This window comes from Equus caballus, chromosome 7 (assembly GCF_041296265.1).
Source record: "Equus caballus isolate H_3958 breed thoroughbred chromosome 7, TB-T2T, whole genome shotgun sequence".
Classification (NCBI taxonomy): domain Eukaryota; kingdom Metazoa; phylum Chordata; class Mammalia; order Perissodactyla; family Equidae; genus Equus; species Equus caballus.
The window spans coordinates 17,854,679-17,877,024 of NC_091690.1; the positions used below are offsets into that span (position 1 = coordinate 17,854,679).

The 22,346-nt window shown below is 35.2% G+C and overlaps 1 protein-coding gene across 4 annotated transcripts in view; it reads left to right on the forward strand.

Moving 5' to 3' along the window:
- The window catches only part of ATM (ATM serine/threonine kinase), a 123,995-nt gene that overhangs the window by 7,262 nt on the left and 94,387 nt on the right, over nt 1-22,346 (forward strand). For all 4 annotated transcript variants that reach the window (XR_011440277.1, XM_070272153.1, XM_070272152.1 and 1 more), the window contains 10 exon segments: nt 1,683-1,847; nt 11,461-11,626; nt 12,295-12,533; nt 14,141-14,304; nt 15,663-15,832; nt 17,144-17,515; nt 18,017-18,211; nt 19,025-19,120; nt 20,247-20,472; nt 22,061-22,186. Coding sequence is in view for 3 of the 4 variants with exons in the window: in XM_070272153.1 (XP_070128254.1) it covers nt 1,683-1,847; nt 11,461-11,626; nt 12,295-12,533; nt 14,141-14,304; nt 15,663-15,832; nt 17,144-17,515; nt 18,017-18,211; nt 19,025-19,120; nt 20,247-20,472; nt 22,061-22,186 (1,919 nt within the window). In the remaining variant the exon portion in view is untranslated.

The window sequence follows — 22,346 nt, forward strand, 5'->3', positions numbered from 1 at the left end:
ATCATTTAAATGGTTGAAAAGTGATGTTTTTTATTTGACTTTATTTTCTTTCAAGTTTGATTTAGTACCTTAAACATCTTTAATCTTAGAGCAAAACTAGGGTGCTACTATCCTGTCATCTCACTTCTTCAGTTGTTTTCCAAAGGTTGGAGGGTTGGTGGGAATTTAAACATGTGTCCAGACTTTGCCAGACTTGCTTAGCATTGCTATCCAAGGTATGATGAAAGAAACAGATTAGAAAAAACGAGGCAGCTGGGAAGGAACCAGTTAGTAAATATTGCTCATTCCCTTGTGTAGGCATTTGTCTGCTGCTGTGCAAAGCATAGGCAGAGCTTAGGGAATAAAAAACCCAGCTGTGAAAAATGTTAAGTTCCATGAGGTTCCTTAAAGTCTCTGCAGCCAACTTAGTTGTCCCTTTGAGGCAAATGTTTTAGAAAAGAATATCAGCATAATTCTTAAAACACTTCTCAAGTTTGGCAGAGGAAGGAAATATATTGAAATTAAGGACAGAGGGAAATATGATTTCATGCTGATATTAATTTTTGTGATTATTCAACAAATGTTTATTAAGCCTCAACTATTAGGACAGTTACTGGGCTATATGTTGGGATATAGAAACTAAATAATTCCTTTTTTTAAGGGTACAATAGTATAATAGATTTTATAGATAAGAAAATGTTATAAGGACTGGAAGAGATGCACAGGGGTTACCACAGAGTATTAGGATTGTGGATTTCATCACTGGCCAGATACCTTGAACTATGATATAAGCCATAAGTAAAAATGATTTTCTAGTTATATTAGTGTATATTTATTTTCCATAGTCTGATATTTCTGAATATATGATAACTGGTCTCATAAGAAAATCCTAACCCAGAACACGTTCAGATAAGCATAATGACTTACGCCTTGCTTATAGCTTGTAATGAAAAATCTTATGTGCAATTTTGACTGTTTATACTGACATATGATAAAATTTCAGCTATGACGTTGAATGATTTGATGAAAATAAAAAATAATTTTTAAGTATACTTTTGTTACCTTCAAGAATATATCCATTAATACTAAATTTTCAGGACCTCTAGTAAATAAATAAAACCATAAAAATTACAGCCTTACATATTTATATATGCTATTATAGGTCTTGGAAGTAATTTTGCTTTTCAGAGTAAATATCCTTTTTATAATCTTATGTTATTTTAATAAATTTATTCTTTATAAAAAGTACCAAGAAACTTTGGACCATTTTAGGTCTAATGCTGGAAACTAAATTATTAAGGATAGAATGAATGAATGTTTCTGCTGTATATTCCTACAGGGATTGGCAAACTTTTCTTATAAGGGGACCAGACAGTAAATATTTTCGACTTTTCAGGCTGTATTCTTGTAGTCTCCCTTCTCAATAGCTCTGCTCTTTTAGCATGAAAGTAGCCATAGTGAATATGTAAATGAATGGACATGGCTGTGGTCCGATAAAACTTTATTTCCAAAAACAGACGGCTGGCTGAATTTTGCCCATGGGCCTTACTTGCTAATTCCTGCTCTATGAGAAGGAGGTTAGTTAATAGTGATTTCTCAAATGGAATTATTTATGTAGTTGACCTTCCAATAATCTTTAATTTATTTTTCTTAAGACTTATATGTTTTTTTTAAATTTATTTGTTTATTTCATTTTTAAATAGGAGCACCCAAGCTAAAATGTCAAGAACTCTTGAATTATATCATGGATACTATGAAAGATTCATCTAATGGTGCCATTTCTGGAGCTGACTGTAGCAACATACTGCTCAAGGACATTCTTTCAGTGAGAAAATATTGGTGTGAAATATCTCAGCAACAGTGGCTAGGTGTGTTTTGAAATTTGTTTTTTTGTGAATTTTCCTTGTGAAATGAAATTTCACCAAAAGAGCAGTCAGAGTCTATCTATATCCCCAGATGACCTCACAGTTTAACACTACGTTAGTAAAATTAAATACTTACAGAATCTGACCCTTAGTTTTCATTTATTATGTACTTCTTAAATTATTGTCAATAGTGATATATTAGGTGCCTGCTATCAGAACTGGATTTACAGAATTGAAAGATGCCATACCTGTCTTCAAAGACTTGACAGTCCAGTGGCAGACAAAACCAAGTAAAGCAAAAATTATAATGCAATATGATATAGATATGTTTGAGTGCATTGAGTTCACAGGTCAGTGATGCCTAAACTCAACCATGATTAAAGCAGAAAGAAGAAAGCAGAGAGAGGTCTCATAAATGCGAAAGCGAGAGTTTCAAGTTGGAAGGGTATGACATTTTAAGTGTTGTAGAAATAAGATACAAAAGTATTCATTGGCTTAGGCAACTAGCAGGTCACTGGTAAGGTAATGGAAACCAAAAGTGTTAGCATAGGATATATAGGACCCAGTGACTTAACAAGGTAAGTAGTGGGTGCCAGGGAGAAATCTAGTGTTGTTGACAGTTTGTATGTGAAAGGTACTGAGAGACCACAAAGGAAGGAAGTTATCGTCAGAGACTGAAACATTTGAATTTATTGATTTCAAGGTGGAGCATTTCTGGGTCTGAGTGAGTTTAATGGGAGAAAATGGGATTTGGCTTTAACGAGGTGATTTTAAGCCAGATGTAAAGGTCTTCTAATAGAACCACCTCTGAAAATTTACAAACTCAGTATTGTTCGTTGAAAAGTATTTCAAGATAAATTGTGCTAACTATATTGAAAGACATTTATCTATATTCTTTACTGTCAGTTTATCATTTCAAAATGAGATATATGTGGACCATAAAACTGTGACCTAATGAGAGCCCTGCATTACACTCTACTGTTCCTACATAAATAAAGGCCTTCTCAGTTGTTGCATTAATTTCTTAGGCGTCATCTGGGGCCCTTGCTGCTGCTCTGAACATCAGGGAGGCTGTGTTCCAAACATGGCACTCAACAAGCTGAGTGGCAGCTTTTGGAGGATAGACCAGTGATGTTTGGGATGCTTCAACACATCTCTCACCAAAATGGTCCATCCTAAATATTTAGAATATTTGCACATTTTACATTATTACTTGTAACCATGGGTCTCACTGAAAAAAAGGCAGTTCTTCCTCTAGTCTCTACCGTGATTCCATCATCTGGCATGATCTCTGAAATCCTCTTTCTATTTTTAAGCAAATTGCTATCACTTCTAATAATCAGCCTTTTTGTTGAATTTTCTAGTTAGCTCCATTCTCTGAAACTTGCTTCTCTAATGGGGACTTTGTTCAAGAAGTGGAGTTTATGTTCAAAATAGACATTTGGGGGACTGGTCCTGTAGCCGAGTGGTTAAAGTTCTGTGTGCTTGACTTCAGCAGCCTGGGGTTCATGGATTTGGATCCCAGGTGTGGACCTACTTCACCATCAGCCATGCTGTGGAGGCATCCCACATACAAAGTAGAGGAAGATTGGCACAGACGTTAGCTCAGGACAAATCTTCCTCACACACAAAAAAAGAAAAATATATATATATTTGGTAGAGGTGGTGATTGAAGCCATGGTTATGGATGAGATTGTCCACAGAGAGAATTTAGAGTGAGATGAGAAGATGGCCTAAGACTGAGCCTACATTTCCATATAAATTTTGGAGTCAGCTTGTTGATTTCTACAAAAAATCCTGCTGGGATTTTTTTTTTGAGGAAGATTAGCCCTGAGCTAACTACTGCCAGTCCTCCTCTTTTTGCTGAGGAAGACTGGCCTTGAGCTAACATCCATGCCCATCTTCCTCTACGTTATACGTGGGACGCCTACCACAGCATCACTTTTGCCAAGCGATGCCATGTCTGCACCCAAGATCCAAACCAGCAAACCCCATGCTGCCGAGAAGCGGAATGTGCAAACTTAATTGCTCTGCCACTGGGCAGGCCCCCCTGCTGGGATTTTGATAGCAATTGCATTGAATTTATTGAACAATTTAGGAAGAACAGACAGTTTAGCAATGTAGAGTCATAGAATCTGTGAACTTTTCTTCGTTTATTTAGATCTTTTTTGATTTAAAGAAATCACTGTTTTATAATTATCAGCATACAGGATTTGAATATTTTTTGTTAGATTTATACTGCAGTAGTTTGTAAATTGCACTGTTTTTTAAATTTTGATTTCCATACTGTTAAATGCTATTATTACAGAAGTACACTTGATTTTTGTATATTGGTCTTGTATCCTGGGACCTTGCTAGGAGCTTTTTTGTAGATTCTGTGGGAGTTTCTGTTTAGATAATCATGTCATCTGCAAGTAGTAGAGAGATTTTTTTCCTTCATTTCCGAGCCATGTGGCTTTTATTTCTTTTTTCTGCCTTATTATATTGGCTGGGACCTCCAGTATGATTTTTTTTAATAGTAAAATGTTCGTGATATAAAATTTACCATTTTAACCATTTTTAATTGTAGTTTAGTGGCGTCAAGTATATTCGTATTGTTGTAGACCCATCACCATCCATTTCCAGAACTTTTTTCATGGTGCCCAAACTGAAACTCTGTATCCATTAAACAAGAACTTTCCTTTCCTCCCTTCCCCAGCCCTCAACAATCATTCTACTTACTGTCTCTATGAATTTAACTACTCTAGCTACCTCCTATAAGTGAAATCATACAATATTTGTCTTTCAGTGCCTGGCTTATTTCACTTAGCATAATGTCTTCAAGGTTCATCTGTGTTGTATGATATGCCAGAATTTCCTTCCTTTTTAAGACTGAATAATGCTCTGTTGTATGGTATATACCACATTTTGTTTACCCACTAACCTGTCTTTGGACACTTGGGTTGCTTCCACCTTTTGGCTATTATGAGTAATGCTGCTATGAACATGGGTGTGCAAATAGCTGAGTCTTTGCTTTCAATTCTTTTGGATGTATATCCAGAAGTGGAATTGCTGCATCATATGGCAATTCTATGTTTAATTTATTGAGGAACTGCCATACTGTTTTCCACAAGGGCTGTACCATTTTACATATCCACCAGTAGTGCTCAAGTGTTTCAGTTTCTCCACACCCTCACTAACACTTGTTCTTCTTTTTCTTCCTTTTTTTGATAATAGTCATCCTAATGTGAATGTGTGTGAAGTGATATCTCATTGTAGTTTTGATTAGCATCTCTCTAATGACTAGTGATGTTGAACCTTTTGTGTGCTTATTGGCCATTTGTTTGTCATCTGTGGAGAAATATCTGTTCGTCTTTTACCTAGTTTTTAATCAGATTCTTTTTTTGTTGTTGAATTGTTGGAGTTCTTTATATATTCTGGATATTAATCCCTTATCAGATGTGTGGTTTGCAGATATTTTCTCCCCTTCCATGGGTTGCCCTTAACTCTGATGATGGTATTCTTTGATGCACTAAAGTTTTTAATTTCATGAGTACAGTTTATCTTTTTCTTTTGTTATCTGTGCTTTTGGAGTCATTTCCAAGAAATTGTTGCTAAATCCAATGTCATGAAACTTTCCCCTTATATTTTCTTCTAAGAGATTTGTAGTTTTTCCTCCAGTATGATTTTTGAATAGGAGTAGTGAGAGCAGACATCCTTCTCCTGTTCTTGGTTTTGGGGGAAGCATTCAGTATTTGGCCATTAAGCATGATATTAGCTATTAATACAGGTTGAGGATGTTCCCTCCTATTCCTAGTTGCTCATAGTTTTTATTATGAATGGATGTTGAATTTTGTTAAATTTTTTTCTGCATCTATTGAGATAATCATTTGTTTTTTTCTCTTTATTGATATGGTGAGTTACATTGATGGAATTTTCACAGGTCTAGATAACCTTATATTCCTGGGATGTACCCCACTAGGGCATAATGTATTATCCTTTTTATATATTATTGGATTGAATTTGGTCGTGGTGGATGTTATTGGAAGATTAACTATGAATTCAGTTTCTTTAATAGAATTTCTTTTTCAGTGACCTTTTGTGGTTTGTTTCTTTCAAGAATTTGTACATTTCATCTAAGTTATTGAATGTATGAGCATAAAGTTGTTCTTAAACATTATTGCCTTATTATCCTTTTAATATGTGTAGGCTCTGTAATGATATTGCCTCTTTCATTACTGATTTTTGGTCTTATCGTTATTAGTTCTTTCTGTTGTTTTGGGTTAATTTGTTTTCTAGTTTCTTAAGGTAGAAGCTTAGATGATTGATTTGAGAGCTTCTTTCCTAATATGTGCATTTACTGTAAGTTTTTCTCTACTGCTTTAGTTACATCTCAGAAATTTTGACAGTGTTGTATTTTCATTTTTCTTTGGTTCAAAATATATTCTAGGTTTTCTTGAGAGTGCCTCTTTGACCCCTAGGTTATTTGGAAGTTGTTTAATTTCCAGTTGTTTTGGGGATTTTCCTGTTTTGTTTTGTTTTCTTCCTTTTATGGTTTCTAGTCTTAAGTACATTATGGCCAGAGAAGACACTTTTTATAATCTAAATTATTTGTAATTGTATAATTGTTATGATTTCTTTTATGACACAAGTTAAGATCTAACTTGGTGAGAGTTCCATATGTTTTTGAAAAGAATGTGTATCTGCTGCTGTTGGGTGAATTATTCTATAAATGGCAGTTAGAGTCAGTTGGTTGATGGTGTTCAGTTCTATAACAGACTGGTGTGGAAGCATGAGTGACAAGTGAGGAAATCTATTAGCAAATACAGTGCTCCCTCAGTACCCAGAGGTGATTGGTTCCAGGACTTGATGCTCAAATCCCTTATATAAAATGGCATAGTATTTGCACATAACTTATGCACATCCTCCTGTATACTTTAAGTCATCTCTAGATTACTTTTAATACCTAATACAATGTAAACGCTATGTAAATAGTTGTTACACTGTGTTGTTTAGGGAACAATGACAAGAGGAAAAAGTCTGTACATGTTCAGTATAGATGCAACCATCGTAGGCCTTTCGGATCCACAGTTGGTTGAATTCGTTTGTGGAACCCACAGATGTGGAGGGCCGACTGTGCAGACAACACTTTCAAAAGATTTGATTGCAAGGAGAAGGAAAAGAGGGGTCCTGTTAAAGATGAGAGTGACTGGAGTATATATAAATGTAATCAAAGGAATTCAGAGGAGAGAGAGTGGTTGAGTATGCAGGAAAATTGATATGTGTGTTTCCTGAGAAGAAATGAATCCAAAGCAAGAGCCCTAGGATTGTCCAAAGGAAGATAGTTTTTCTAATAAGATAGGAAGGAAGAAAAGTTAAAATACTTTAGTGGCTTTCCTGTAGAACTAATATGAAGTATGAACTCCTCTTCCAGGCCTTGGAAGAACTGCATAGTTTTACTTCTTACCTTAACTAAATGCCCTCTCTCATCCTTCTAATTTCTGTGCTTTAGCCACAGTGGCCAATGTTCAGATTCTCTACCTAGTGGTTTCCAAACTTTTTTTTTAAATAGACTTTATTTTTTTAGACCAGTTCTAGATTCACAGCAAAATTCAGCAGAAAGTACAGAGTTCCCATATACTCTCGCACGTATACACCCCCCCCCCCCGTTAGGAACATCCTGCACCAGAGTGGTACATTTGTTTCAGTGAGCCTACATTGACACCTCATATTAGTCAAAGTTTGTAGTTTACTTTAGGGTCTCTCTTGGTGGTTTACATTCTGTAGGTTTTGACAAATGTATCAGGACATGTATCCACCATTATGGTATCATCCAGAATAGTTTCGCTGCTCTGACAATCCTCTGTGCTCTGCCTGTTTATCCTTACCTCCCCTCTGATCCCTAGCAACCACTGATCTTTTTACTGTCTTGTTAATTTTGCCTTTTCCAGAATATATAGTTGGAATCATATAGTATGTGGTCTTTTCGGATTGGCGCCTTTCACTTAGTAATATGCATTTAAAGTTTCTCTATGTCTTTTCATGCCTTGATAGCTCATTTCTTTTTAGCACTGAGTAATGTTTCATTGTCTGTTTGTACCCCAGTTTAATTATTCATTCACTTACTGAAGGACATCTTGATTGCTTCCAAGTTTTGGCAATTAGAAATAAAGCTGCTATAAACATCCATGATAAGTTTTTAACTCATTTGAGTAAATACCAAGGAGCATGATTGCTAGATCATATGGTAAAAGTATGTTTAGTTTTGTGAGAAACTGCCAAACTGTCTTTCAAAGTGGTCCTTAGTAATTTCTATATTTTTATATGTATTTAATTTTAATTTAAAAAATAAGAGTTCTAATATTTCCTCTGACACTGCTGTGAATCATCTCATGCACTCCTATTTAGAGAGTGCAAGCTCTTTCATGCCCCATGGCATTTGTCCTCTTGTCAGAGACTACCCTTTGTGTGGCTGGTTTCTTCTCATCCTGCAGGTCTCAGCTTAAATGTCACTGCCATTTTCTGATTGCCCATTCTAACTTTGTTCTTCTCTTTTTGTTTTCTACCATAGTACTCTGTTTCCTTCATAGTACTTTTATGAAAATAAACAACACACTTCTAAATAAATCACGGGTCGAAGGAAAAGTCTCAAAGGAAATCAAAGCATACTTAGAACTAGATGAAAATGAAAATTATAACATATCAAAATTTGTAGAATTCAGCTAAAGTTATGTTGAGAGGGTAATTTATAGCAATAAATGCCTACATTAGAAGAGAGGAAAGATCTCAAATCAGTTATCTTAGCTTCCATCTCAAGAAACTAGAGAAAGAAAAACAAATCCAAAAACTTCAAAGTGAGCAGAAGAGCAGGAATCAGGGGCCGGCCCCGTGGCCAAGTGGTTAAGTTCATGTGGTCTGCTTTGGCGGCCCAGGGTTTCACCAGTTCAAGTCCTGGGCGTGGACATGGCACTGCTCATCAGGCCATGCTGGGATGGCGTCCCACATACCACAACTGGAAGGACCCACAACTAAATATATACAACTATGTACTGGGGGGCTTTGGGGAGAAAAAGGAAAAATGAAAAAAAAAAAGGAGAGCAGGAATCCGTGAAATTGAAAACAGAAAAATAATAGAGAAAAATTAATGAAACAAAAGACGGATTCTTTGAAAACATCAATAAAATCTAGAACCTCTAGCAAGAGTGACTAAGATAAAAAGAGAAAACACAAATTATTTATATTAGGAATGAAATGGGATATAATTGCAAATCTTGCAGCTATTAAAAGAATAATAAGGGAATACTGTGAACAACTCTATGCACATAAATTTGACTACTGAATTTAAGTGGACCAATTCCTTAAAAACCACACTATCAAAACTCACCCAAGGGACTGGCCCTGTGGCCAAGTGGTTAAGTTCGTGCGCTCCGCTTCGGCAGCCCAGGGTTTTGCCAGTTTGGATCCTGGATGTGGACATGGCACCACTCATCAGGCCATGCTGAGGCAGCGTCCCAAATAGCAGAACCAGAACGACCTACAACTAGAATATACAACTATGTACTGGGGGGCTTTGGGGAGAAGAAGAAGAAGGAAAAAAACGATAAAAACTCACCCAATATGAAATAGATAATCTGAATAGTTCAATGACTGTTAAATTGAATCCATAATTTAAAACACTTCAGAAAGAATTTGGGAACAAGGTGTCTCCTCTTACCACTCCTATTCAATTTTGTACTGGGGCTTCTAGCCAGGACTGTTGGACAAGAAAAGAAAATAAAAGGCAGACAGGTTATAAAGGAAGAAATAAAACTGTTGCTATTTGCAGATGGTGTGATTGTCTATGTATAAAGTCTCAAGGAATCTACATTCAATGATGTTATTTGAGGTTTTATTTCATTAGCTCCGTGATATTAAAAAGAAACTCCTTTTTAATAGCATGTTGTTTTACCATCTGCTCTATTCAGCTTTTGTTGTTGAATTCATGGAGGAAGTGAATTCATCTGCAGGCATGCACTGCAGCCTTTTTTGAAGAAGTTGGTCTCTACTCTTTTGAGACTTTTGTTGAATGTCTCATATGAGCTTTTTTACTTCTCACTAGGGAAGCATATGTGTGATTCTGTGAGAATTGCGATCGTTTCCTCCAACTGACGTAAAAGCCCTGAAGCTTGAGCTTTGATCGTTGCATTGCCGGCTTTTCTTTTTCACCTCTCCTCCTACCAAGTAGTAAGAGGGAAATGACAAACATAAGCCTTCCTATTTTCTTTTTTTTTCCCCCTTCTTCTCCCCAAAACCCCCCAGTACATAGTTGTATATTCTAGTTGTACGTCCCTCTGGTTGTGCTGTGTGAGACTCTGCCTCAGTGTGGCCTGATGAGCGGTGCCCGGGATCCCACCCAGCCCCAGGCCCCCGAAGCAGAGCGCACGAACCCAACCTCTTGGCCACCAGGCAGGCCCTGGCTTCCTGTTTTCTTATCTCCAAATTTATGTGTATTAACTCACATTTCACCATTATTTAGGTGTTATATGTAGTGAATAAACTTTGGGAAGCACTAGTGTAGAGTTCTATAAAGTGTCAGATATGATAGGAATCATTTGAAAAGTGATTTTACTTATTGTTTATATTTATATTGTATTTATATTGTCCCTGTTCTTTTGTATTTAATATCTCTGATTTTAAACTGTTTCTGCAGAATCATGTGACCTATGCAGTTGGAAAGGAAGATGCCCATAGGTGTTATTCCTACTCACTTTACTAAGGACTTTCTAATTATCTCCCTGTGGAAAGAAAATCTTGCATATACAACTTTACTTTTCATTGTGTTGGGAGATGATTCTCAATGCATCTCACGTTTCTGTACGTCTTATGAGAGAGACACTGACTGCTTTTTTCCAGACTATTTTTTTAAGTATGTTTGTATAGTGAGCCTTGGAGGATAGAGATGATGATTTCCTCCAGGGCAGAGGACAGGTTGGCTTACAGCCCACTTATTATAAAAAGCTTAGGATTTCTCTCATGTCATATAGCTCAGTGTTTGCCCATGTGCCACCTGTCCCTCTTTATGTTGCCTTTGAGACTGAAGAATGTATGCAAAAGTGAAGATACTCTGGCTAGTGTCATTGCTGTGAGAAAAAAAACTGTCGTTTTTCTCTGATCAGGAATCTCACATTTTCTGCCAGCATTCATGAAACTGGTATTCTAATTTGTTAGGTTATGAGTAGAGTAAAATCTCAGACTCTTCCCAGTTCTTGACACATTCTACACACATTATTAATCAAACAGTGTTAAAGCAAAACAAAAACTGTGGAGTGTGCACTGTATCAAGTGCTTTGTTAGGCTTAGATGAGGGAATTGGTAGGATTAGAGAAGTTAAGTAGTTTATCTGAGATCTGGCTCTTAAACCGGTGTTTACATACTCTGCTGCCTGTAATTGTTCCTGTCTTGAAGGCAGTTTATGTAAAGTAAAAATAATATTGATGGAATACTTTTACTATATTAAATATAAATTACTATAATTTTTAATCTTTTTGTCTATGTGGGATTATTGAAATTTAAATTGAATTGTGACATTTAAATTAAATACTTTGATAGTTTTCTTTTTAAAAACATAACTAATATGTTTTTTGTTTGTTTTTTTAAGAATTGCTCTCTGTGTACTTCAGGCTGTATCTTAAACCTTCACAAGACATTAATAGGGTTTTAGTGGCTAGAATAATTCAAGCTGTGACTAAAGGATGCTGTTCGCAAACTGATGGATTAAATTCTAAATTTTTGGAATATTTTTCCAAGGCTATTCAGCATGCAAGGTAATCTAATCTCTTTTTGTTTTGTTTTGTATCAAAAAGCCATTTGGTCTTCTTGTAACACTATGTTTTAGATTCAGTAAACTAAAAATACTATCAATTTTTTAAAAAGTGTGGGCCCATTATAGTAAAAGTAGTGGATTCCTGAAGTGTTAGTCAGGTCCAGCTCTTCCTAAATATCCAATATGCAGGACATGAAATGATGTTCTTAAGCGGAAATCTGTCTTAACTTTTCTAATGAAAGGAAAAGCTAAATGGCCTCTAAGTCATTTCATTTTCCCCATTTTGAGGCTAGATATAATGTACTAAGAATAAACTAAAATAGGAATATATTTTAGAAATGTCAATACCTTACATTTGTGTGGCCTTACCCAATTTATAATGTGAAACATTTCATAAGTGGTAGGTATTACAAATCAGTTTTGTAATAATTTTAGACCATGTTTCAGCAGCAGGGAGAGCTAACGGTAGTGATCTCTTAGCACCAAATAAGAACTGGTTTTTTTGTTGCTATGTATTACTGCTGTGATTTTTTTTTTTCCTGAAACTAAGGCTGTTATTATTTGAAAATTAGATTTTTTTTTCCTTTCAGCATGCAACTTCATAACTGTCTTCAGGTTGTGCATGTTCCCCTGTTATACCAAGTTAATTGTGTTTGTTTTCTGTCACAGACAAGAAAAGAGTTCTGCAGGTCTAAGTCATATCTTAGCAGCATTTATTCTCTTCCTCAAGACTTTGGCTGTTAACTTTCGAATTCAAGTGTGTGAATTAGGAGATGAAATTCTTCCTACCTTGCTTTATGTTTGGACTCAACATAGACTTAATGATTCCTTAAAAGAAGTAATGATTGAATTATTTCAACTGCAAATTTATATCCATCATCCAAAGGGAGCAAAAACCCAAGAAAAAGGTATAAAGAAAGTTTTTGCTGTTTTGAATTTGCTTCTTCATTGAAACATAGAGGCTTAAGTATGGAATCTGTATTTTGTAGGAAGTTATGACCTTTCTCTGGATTGCTGTGCTTGGTAATGGTATTAGTCATGAGGATATTTTTTACACATCTTTTTAGAATTTGAAGCTGTGGTTGCAAATCATAGCATACCTTATCATTGTTTAGTACAATGCTAGGTATTCTGAGGAGTATTAACAAATATGAGACACTGTTCCCTCCAGGATCTGATTATGCTACAATAATTAGGTGCTAAGAGGTGTGACACAGACCGTAAGAATAAAAGAATTCAGAGAAGGCAGGACCTTGTTTATCCACACATTGCTTTTATTAGAAAATAAAATAGATAAATGTGGACTGAAAACAGCCAGTCAGATTAGTCACTTTCCAATGAAGTTACATACATATTACCGTAAACCTCATAGTACTCCAGGCCCCTGTTTGCTGGGAAAGCCAGAAATGAATGACTTATCCTCCCTTGATGCCTTTACATTTGCCTTTCCGTGAGAGAGTATTGCTTGGATGGTGTAGCTCCATTCAGTAGATAGGAACTTTATTGGGTGGGACTGGAACTGAATGAGTTCCCTGATGGTCAGGCTGCATTTGCCTTTGGGCTTGTGCTAGCCCTTGGACCAATTCATTATGGCCGGTTTAATGATCTCATTAGGAAATCATGCTGCATTGAGTAATAGCAGGTAAAATGGAGGAAAACTGTTGTAGCCACTTTGAACAAAAGTTGTTGTGTGTGTTTCGTGGGCTCTTCTAGTGTGTATAATTAGATGTATTTGTAACCCATGAAACCACTGTAAGTCAAAGAGTGGTAGCTTTTCTTAGGTTTTCATCTTTCACATAGCTCTCTCCAGGATGAAAATCAGGCATATTAGGGGATGGAATGACATGTTTAGGGTTAAGTTACTGCGTATTCAGGATGAATTGAAAATTGGCGGGATGGTGAGGCTGCCAGAAACATGGTGTAGTTTTAGGCTACATTAATAGATTTTGTGGTTCTTTGTGGGGAGTAATAGCCCATTGTTTTCCATACTGGTCAGATTACAGTTGGTGTATTATGTTCACCAGATTTTGTAGAGTCAGCATTTAAAGAGGGACATAAATTGACTGGAATGTGTCTAGGGAAAGAAGACCAAGATGATGAGAAGTCTGGATAATATGTCATTTGTACACTTGTTGAAGGACCTGGTAATGTTTTTCTCTTAAACAAAGACATACAGAGAACTTGGTCCTTATATAAAAGAGGGAACATATTAATTGTATTTGTTTCAGAGGAGAAAAGTAATTGGGGGAAGTTTGATTGAGATTTTGAGTTGATTAGAGAAAGATCAGAATATGGAAGAATTTTAGAACAAATACAGTTATCTTTGTGTGAAATGGACACCGTTACGAAGCAGAGCTTGTTAATGATATTGTCAGGGGAGGCATTAGTACTGAATAGAAGGTTGGATCAAATGTCTTCTAATGTTGTTTCTGCCTTAAAGCTGAATAGTTTTGTGGGAGTTGGCAGTGAAAATGAAGTGTATATATAAATTATATTTTAATTTTTTGAATTACAGGTGCTTATGAATCAAGGAAATGGAAAAGTATCTTATACAACTTATATGATCTGCTAGTTAATGAGATAAGTCGTATAGGAAGCAGAGGGAAATATTCTTCAGGATCTCGTAATATTGCTGTCAAGGAAAACCTGATTGAATTGATGGCAGATATTTGTCACCAGGTATGGTAGGTCTTGTCACATTTTGAAATTTCCAGTTAATTTTCCTTTTACTGGGCTTTTTAAATGTGTTTTCTGATTAAAAGCCTGTAAACTTACTCTGTATCAGTAACTTTTCCTTTCAAAACACCATAAATATTTGGAATTGCCTTTCTGACTTAAAAGATAACTCTTTTGCGCATATAAACTTAGTGAAAACTAACAATGAACTTTTCCATTCTTTTTTTTTTTTTTGAGGAAAATTAGGCCTGAGCTAACTACTGCCAGTCCTCCTCTTTTTTGCTGAGGAAGCCTGGCCCTGAGCTAACATCAGTGCTCATCTTACTCTGTTTTATGTGTGAGATGCCTTCCACAGCATGGTGTGCCAAGCGGTGCAATGCTTGCACCCAGGATCTGAACTGGCGAACCCCAGGCTGCCGAGAAGCGCAACGTGTGAACTTAACCGCTGTGCCACCGGGCTGTCCCCTGAACTTTTTCCATTCTTAAAAGATTGTCTGTAGGAATTAAGATTGCCCTAACCTTAATGCTGTTTTGTCTCCTGAGTCAGAAATAACATAGGATAAAAAGTCTCTGTTTTAAAGTGTACAATTCAGTGGTTTCAGTATTTTCACTATGTTGTGTTACTATCACCACTATCTAATTCCAGAACATTTTCATCACCCCAAAAACAAACTTCGTACGTATTAGCAGTCAGTCTCAATTCCCTGCTTCTTCTAGTACACAGTAGTCAACCACTAATCTACTTTCTGTCTCCCTAGATTTGCCTATTTTGGACATTTCATGTAAATGGAATCATACAATATGTGGTCTTTTGTGTCTGGCTTCTTTCACTTAGCATAATGTTTTCAAGGTTTGTCCATGTTGTACCATGAATCAGTATTTCATTCCTTTTTTTTTGCTGAATGATATTCAATTGTATGGATATATTAGATTTTGTTTATCCATTCATCAGTTGATGGCTTAATGTTTCTTAGGTAAAACTTTTTTCCAAGAGATTTGGTTAACGTCTTGGGTAATTTTATTTGCCAAATACTTTCTTAATGCTAAATTTATGATTTAATCCCTTTGAAAATAGAAGGTTTTGCTTTATTTTTATATTTATTGGTGCTTTTGGTAATGTTCTAAGGAAATACAACTGATGCCCTACTTGGTAATATCTACTTTCTAGAGAGCCATTATAGTCATACAAAATGTATGTTTATTACTATATTATCATATTTACATATATTTCTATAATTTATTACTCTTGCTTTATGACTTCCCTGTATCTTCATTTGAGGAAGAACATTTTTTACCTAACAAACTATTAGAAAACAATAGCAATGTAAAAAAAAAAAGATTTTCCTTTTTTAATTTTACAGGTTTTCAGTGAAGATACCAAATCTTTGGAGATTTCTCAGTCTTATGCCACCACACAAAGAGAATGTAATGATTCCAGTGTATCTTGCAAAAAGAGGAAAATAGAATTAGGCTGGGAAGTAATAAACGATCGTCTTCAGAAGTCACAGAATGATTTTGATCTTGTGCCTTGGTAAAATGTTACTTTTTTCTCTTTTAGTGGCATTTTAGTCTCATTTAGTTTTTCTCACAAGACCTTCAGTAGGATCCGTGATCTCATTGGCCTGGCCAGAACTAGGTCATTTGTCCACTCCCAAATCGGTGATTGCCAGGACATGTTGAGATCAACCGCCATGGCTCATCTGCTGGGGCTGGGGACAGGGCCACCTTTGCTAAGCATATTCCATAGCAAGAAAGAGGGGAGAATGGCTGCCTGGTAGGCAATCAGTATTGTGTGCCTAATGGAATTCACTGAGTTGTACATCTCGACAGAAAGAGATTTGAACATGCATAGCACTTTCTAAAAGAAATAGATTAGGAAGAAATTAAAGATAAAATGCGGAAATCACAATAATTTAGACCTTACGCCATAATAAAAGGGATTTTTTCTTATTTGCTATGTTCTTTAGTATCATACAGCATTCATGATTATTTAAATAAATAAATTGTGGAATTCTGTGGAATCACAAAATATTAGATCTGGTAGGAATCTTTAGAATTCACCCAGTTCAGCCTGTTTGCTTTAATAAAAAGAAAATTGAAACTGAGAAAGGTTAAGCAGCTTGCCTAAGGACAGTTAGAAATTTCTAGATTACAGTCAAACTTTTCTGATCAGTGCTCTTTTGAGTTTTAGCATGTCGTTGTAATGTTTAAATATAAGTGAGTTGGGGAGAAAATGTATTGATTTAGATACCTATTGCTTAAGCTCATGTTTATTTTATATAGTTGAGGGTGCCTATTTCAGATGCTCTGATTTGTCCTTATAGTCAAGAGTTATTTGCTATTGAACACCTGTTGTGTGCCAAGCATTAGGAATAAAGAGATGAATAAGATTAAGTTCCTTTTCTTGAGTAGCACACGTTCTAGGAACTCACACAAATATTTATTGAATTAATTGAATTAATGACAGGGAAAAACAGTTTTTGGGGCCTTTTTTTGGTTTGTTTTCCTGTTTTAAAGGAATGTTACTGGTGGCTGAAGAGCGGGAATGGATGCAGTAACTCAGAAGTAGAGTATTTGTAACTTAGTTATTCTTCAAAGTTTTGATAGCAGGTAAATATGATAGCTTACCCAGCTAGCCAAAAAGTTGTCAATCAGTCTGCCACTTTAGGAGGTAAGGTCTAATAAATATTAATAGCAAGTTTATTTTGAGAGTAGTATGGAAAATGATGATGATGATACTTCAGTTAGAATATTCTGAGTACCATGTCTATGTATTTATTTCCTTTTAGTTTGTTGATAGAATTGAATAATTTTCAAATTAATTACACTTTTTTTCTTTTAGGTTACAGATTGCAACCCAGTTAATATCAAAATATCCTGCAAGTTTACCTAATTGTGAGCTGTCACCATTACTGATGATACTATGCCAGCTTCTGCCTCAACAGCGACGTGGGGAGCGCACACCATATGTGTTACGATGCCTTATGGAAGTTGCGTTATGTCAAGGCAAGAAATCAAACCTAGAAAGCTCACAAAAGTCAGATTTATTGAAACTCTGGAATAAAATTTGGTGTATTACCTTTCGTGGTATAAGTTCTGAACAAATACAAGCTGAAAACTTTGGTTTACTTGGAGCCATAATTCAAGGCAGTTTAATTGAGGTTGATAGAGAATTCTGGAAGTTATTTACTGGGTCAGCCTGCAAACCTTCATTGTAAGTTGATTATGCACTGTATTGGATTTTGCAATATGTGTATATATATTATTTTTCCTGATTTTTATAGTTTGTAACTTCAGTTGAAGATATATTAAATTCTATTTCAGATGCTTTTGTTGTTTGTCTAGGAAGTCTTAAATAAATAAATGTAAATTTAGTTTCAAACGTTGAGAGATTACTAAGCCCAATATTAAAGAATTAAGTGTAAATTTCTTTTATCTGTAATTGACAATTAATTAGTTTGCTCAATATTCATAAACCTTATTTTTTTTAGTAGTACCATGTACTCTTGTGATTAAGAGCTCTTAAGAATCTTCTCAAATGTAATCAGACTTTTTACGGTTTTTGTGTTCATTTCATCACCAGAAGTTTTCTGTACGTCTGCCATGTGCCACACACTGTGGTAAGCATTGGTGGCACAGCAGTAAATAAGATAGACAAGATCTCTGTCCATCAAAGAGCTTGCTTTTAACAACATTGTCCTTTGTTTTGTTATAGTCCTGCAGTATGCTGTTTGACTTTGGCCCTGACCATTTGTGTAGTTCCAGAAACAGTAAAAACAGGAATGGAACAGAATATATGTGAAGTAAATAGAAGTTCTTCTTTAAAAGAATTGATAATGAAATGGCTCTTATTCTATCAGTTAGAGGATGACTTTGAAGACAGTACAGAGCTGCCTCCAATTCTTCACAGGTAATTTGAGTTCATTAGCATTCTACTGTTTTTGGTTTGGTTTTGTTTTGTAAGGTACCCTCCATTATTTGATACTAAATGGCTTTATTTTACACTGATAATGCAGGATTTTCCAGAACTAGCCCTAAATATTAAACGGTCCCTTTGTTTTTACAGTGTTCTGTGTCTTTGTGCCTGCACCTCAGTCTGGGTCTTTTTACTTCATTTTCACCTGTCTGTCTAGACAGTGAGAATAAGAGGGATATGCACAAGGAGTATGAGTATAATTCTTTGAGCATTTATGTGTTCCTTTGTGGTATTTTATAAATAGGTCCATCTGAACATATATCTGACTCAAGAGTATTCTGGAATCATAATAAGAGTATCTTCTAGATGGAATATGTTAAATTAGTGGAGGGAAGAAAATGAGAGAAAGACAAAATGGGACTTAAGCACTAGGGTGGGGAGCAGCTTGCCCACTTAACCATTGCCTTTCCATAGTCGGTAGTTGGAAATGAGTGCCTGGAGGAGAGACTTCTGGATGCTAGTGCATTTGCTTTAATTTTGTAATCTTTTTTTGGTTTCAGAAATGATCTTTAAAAACTGAACATGATTCTGCTTCTAGGAAGTGTTGAAAACGATAGTAACATAAAATGTATGCTCCTTAAATACTCCTTTTAGATGTTAAGAAATTCAGTACAGATGAAAGCAATTTTAATTTTGGATCCAAATTTTAGAGGTCAAGATTTATAGCCAAACATGGATGTTTAAATTTAAAGAATGCTTTAAATGACTTTTGATCTTCCAAGTGAAGATTTTTATTTTCCTTTATAGTAATTTTCCTCATCTTGCACTGGAGAAGATTCTTGTGAGTCTCACTATGAAAAACTGTCAAGCTGCAATGAGTTTTTTCCAAAGTGTGCCAGAATGGTATGTTATCTAATAGAGTTATGTGTTATTTTAAGATATAGCTTTAATTACAAAGATAATTTTAGCAGAGTAGTAGCTACATCTTAAAACTTTTGAACTAAGTTGATCAACTTAAAAAAATCACAACTATTAGCCAGGGAAAAGTTTCTTTTAATTCAATGATTGTAATCTGTGTTCTATAATTTTAGATCTATTTTGCTGTTTTTTAATGCTGTTTAGTATAATGTGACATTTGCCAATGGAAGAAATAGAATGGTTATGATAGGAAATTAAGAACATAAAAATTGGGCTGGCTCGGTGGTGCAGCGGTTAAGTGCCCACGTTCTGCTTCAGTGGCCCAGGGTTCGCCGGTTCGGATCCTGGGAGCAGACATGGCACTGCTTGGCATGCCATGCTGTGGTAGGCGTTCCACATACAAAGTAGAGGAAGATGGGCATGGATGTTAGCTCAGGGCCAGTCTTCCTCAGGGAAAAGAAGAGGATTGGCAGCAATTAGCTCAGGGCTAATCTTCCTCAAAAAAAAAAAAGAACATAAAAATTGTGTAAAGTGAGTTCTTTAAAGATGTGACTTATTTTTGCATGTCAAGTAAAATCTATTTGTTTGCTTTAAAACAAACAAGGATAGGGAAAACAAAAATAAATGTAAAGACTTCATTTTTGTTGATTGACTCAAGAAGCTTATGTTTATCACTGACTGAAAATGACTGATTAGCGTGAAGATTCCTAATATCCCTCAAGAAGGCATAAGATGAAAAAAATTCTACATTTTGGAGAAATCAAAGATGAAAAAAGAGAAATGTTTTCAGATAATGTTATTCTTAGTGTTTATATCCAGTGTTATTCATATTTTCTCTTTGATAGTTTCTGAATTTGCCTTTGAGATTATAAGTTGTATTTCTTTTGTCCATCTGTTACTAAAATTTGCTGCTGAATAATGAAATTTGATACAAGTAGGTATCAAAGTCCAGAAAAAAGCAACATTTAAAAGAGTAATCCATTAATGCTATAAAGCAGTCTTTGAATAATATAGACACTAAATTAATGTTTTCGTTTGTAATGTATTGCTGCTATATGGAGCTAAAGTATTTGGTCATTTGGTTATAATTTAAGATCTTACTTTCTTGAAGTGAAAAACACCAAAAAGATCAAGATGAGCCTTCATTCTCAGAAGTTGAAGACCTATTTCTTCAGACAACTTTTGACAAGATGGATTTTTTAACCATTGGGAAAGAACATGCTACAGAAAAGCACCAACCCAGTATAGGCTTTTCTGTCCACCAAAACCTCAAGGAATCACTGAATCGCTGTCTTTTGGGATTATCAGAACAACTTCTAAATAACTACTCATCTGAGGTGAGATTTTAAAAAAGAACTGAAGCCTATATTTGATTCAACTTTGGTGGACTGTTAGGAAGGAGAAACAGAGGCAGGAAAGACACTTAGGATGGTGAGAGGTTTGATTTTAAAAGCAAAGTGACCGAACATGGCTACAAATAGGGAGAATGTAACATGAAAAAGGGAAACTAAAGAATATTTCGTGTGTTTCCTTTGTACCAGGAATTCTGGTAGACATTAAAGAAGTATAATTCTTTGGGTAGGTTAGTGGGAAATAGTAATGGTTTTGAGCATAGGGATTATATGATGAAAAAGAACCTCTCAATACAGAGGAGGGAGATGTTACAATAATAGAAAAGAACATAATTTAAACTGATCTAATAGATTTTGGGGACACTTGAAGAGGGAGGAGTGATTAATAAGTGTAATACATGAACTAGCAGTCACCCATATTTTAGAGATCATTTAGTAATTTCTCATAAGTCATTTCTTTTGTCCTCTTAAAAATCACAAATTCTCTTTGTGTGTGCTATTCTCTTGCGGAAACTCCCATTTCTTTCTATGTAAAATGTTTTTCTATCTATTTCTCTGTGTTTAAATCATCCCTATGTTAAAAACCTTGATAAAAGGTAATCTCAGCCATAAGAATTCAACTTTTAATTTTCATAGTATTTAGTATTTCTATTTTAAAATGACACTTAGCATCTTCTTTGTACCATAGATATTTGTATATATTTTTTATATACAAATGCTCCTTTATGCTGTAAGTTCCTTAAAGGGCACGTATATTTTTATTAATCTTTGTATCTTCCACGATGCCTTGCTATATGGTAAATGATAAAATATTTGTTGAATAAAATAAAACCTATAAGCTACTCAAAGGAGTGAATTCAGTAGCCAGGGATGATGACTTGAAGAGTCACAGAAGGGACAGTGTATCTGTTCATCTGTCTTTTCCTCAATTACTGATATTCTTCTAGATCACAATTGTGACCACTTTCATTACAAATTAACACGGTCTTCCATGTTTTCTCCTAAAGTACTATTTCCTGCAACATAGGAGCGAAAAACCTGAAAATCTTATTTTTCTTTGTAACCGTTAAAAATTCTTACGTAATTCTATAAAACTGGCTAAGTGGTATTTATTTGCTGCAAAAATACTTTGTGCTAGTCTGTGCAGTCTAAAAAGCTGAATAATTCAAGATTCTTGTTCTTCAGAAGCTCAAAATGTCATTTTAATGTCTCTTTATATGAATCTAATTTCTACTCATGTTCTAAGAGTTAGAGACATTTATTTGCCTATCTTTTCTTTCCTCTCTACCTCAAATATTTGAGGGCCTGTGTGAGCAGTACACTGTGCCATTTTAGGAGGAGATACCTTGCTTGGCCGTTAAGAGATACTTTTGCTATTTTTCCTGAGAATCCTAGTTATCACAACTCTGCAGGGCTCTCTTAGATGTTTTTAGAGATAATCAGAATTACGCCACTATTAATTAACTAAACTTTTGTTTCTTAATCTGAACATCAAATTTGTACTTACAAAAGATAATCGTAGTCAAAATTATTTATGAAAAGATATGTATTTTTATTTGTGTTTTACTTTAAGACTACAAATTCAGAAACGCTTGTCCGGTGTTCAAGTCTTTTGGTGGGTGTTCTTGGCTGCTATCGTTATGTGGGTGTAATAGCTGAAGAGGAAGCATATAAATCAGAATTATTCCAGAAAGCCAAGGTAGGAGAATGTATACTAATAAAGGTTTGGGTAAATTTGAATGAAATTTATTCCTGGAAAAATTGGTATATTTGTTTGGAAAAACATAACTTTTATGTAGGTTAACTCTTTCTCTTGCTTTTTTATGCAGTTTGAGAGGAAATGATACTATCTGTCCTTC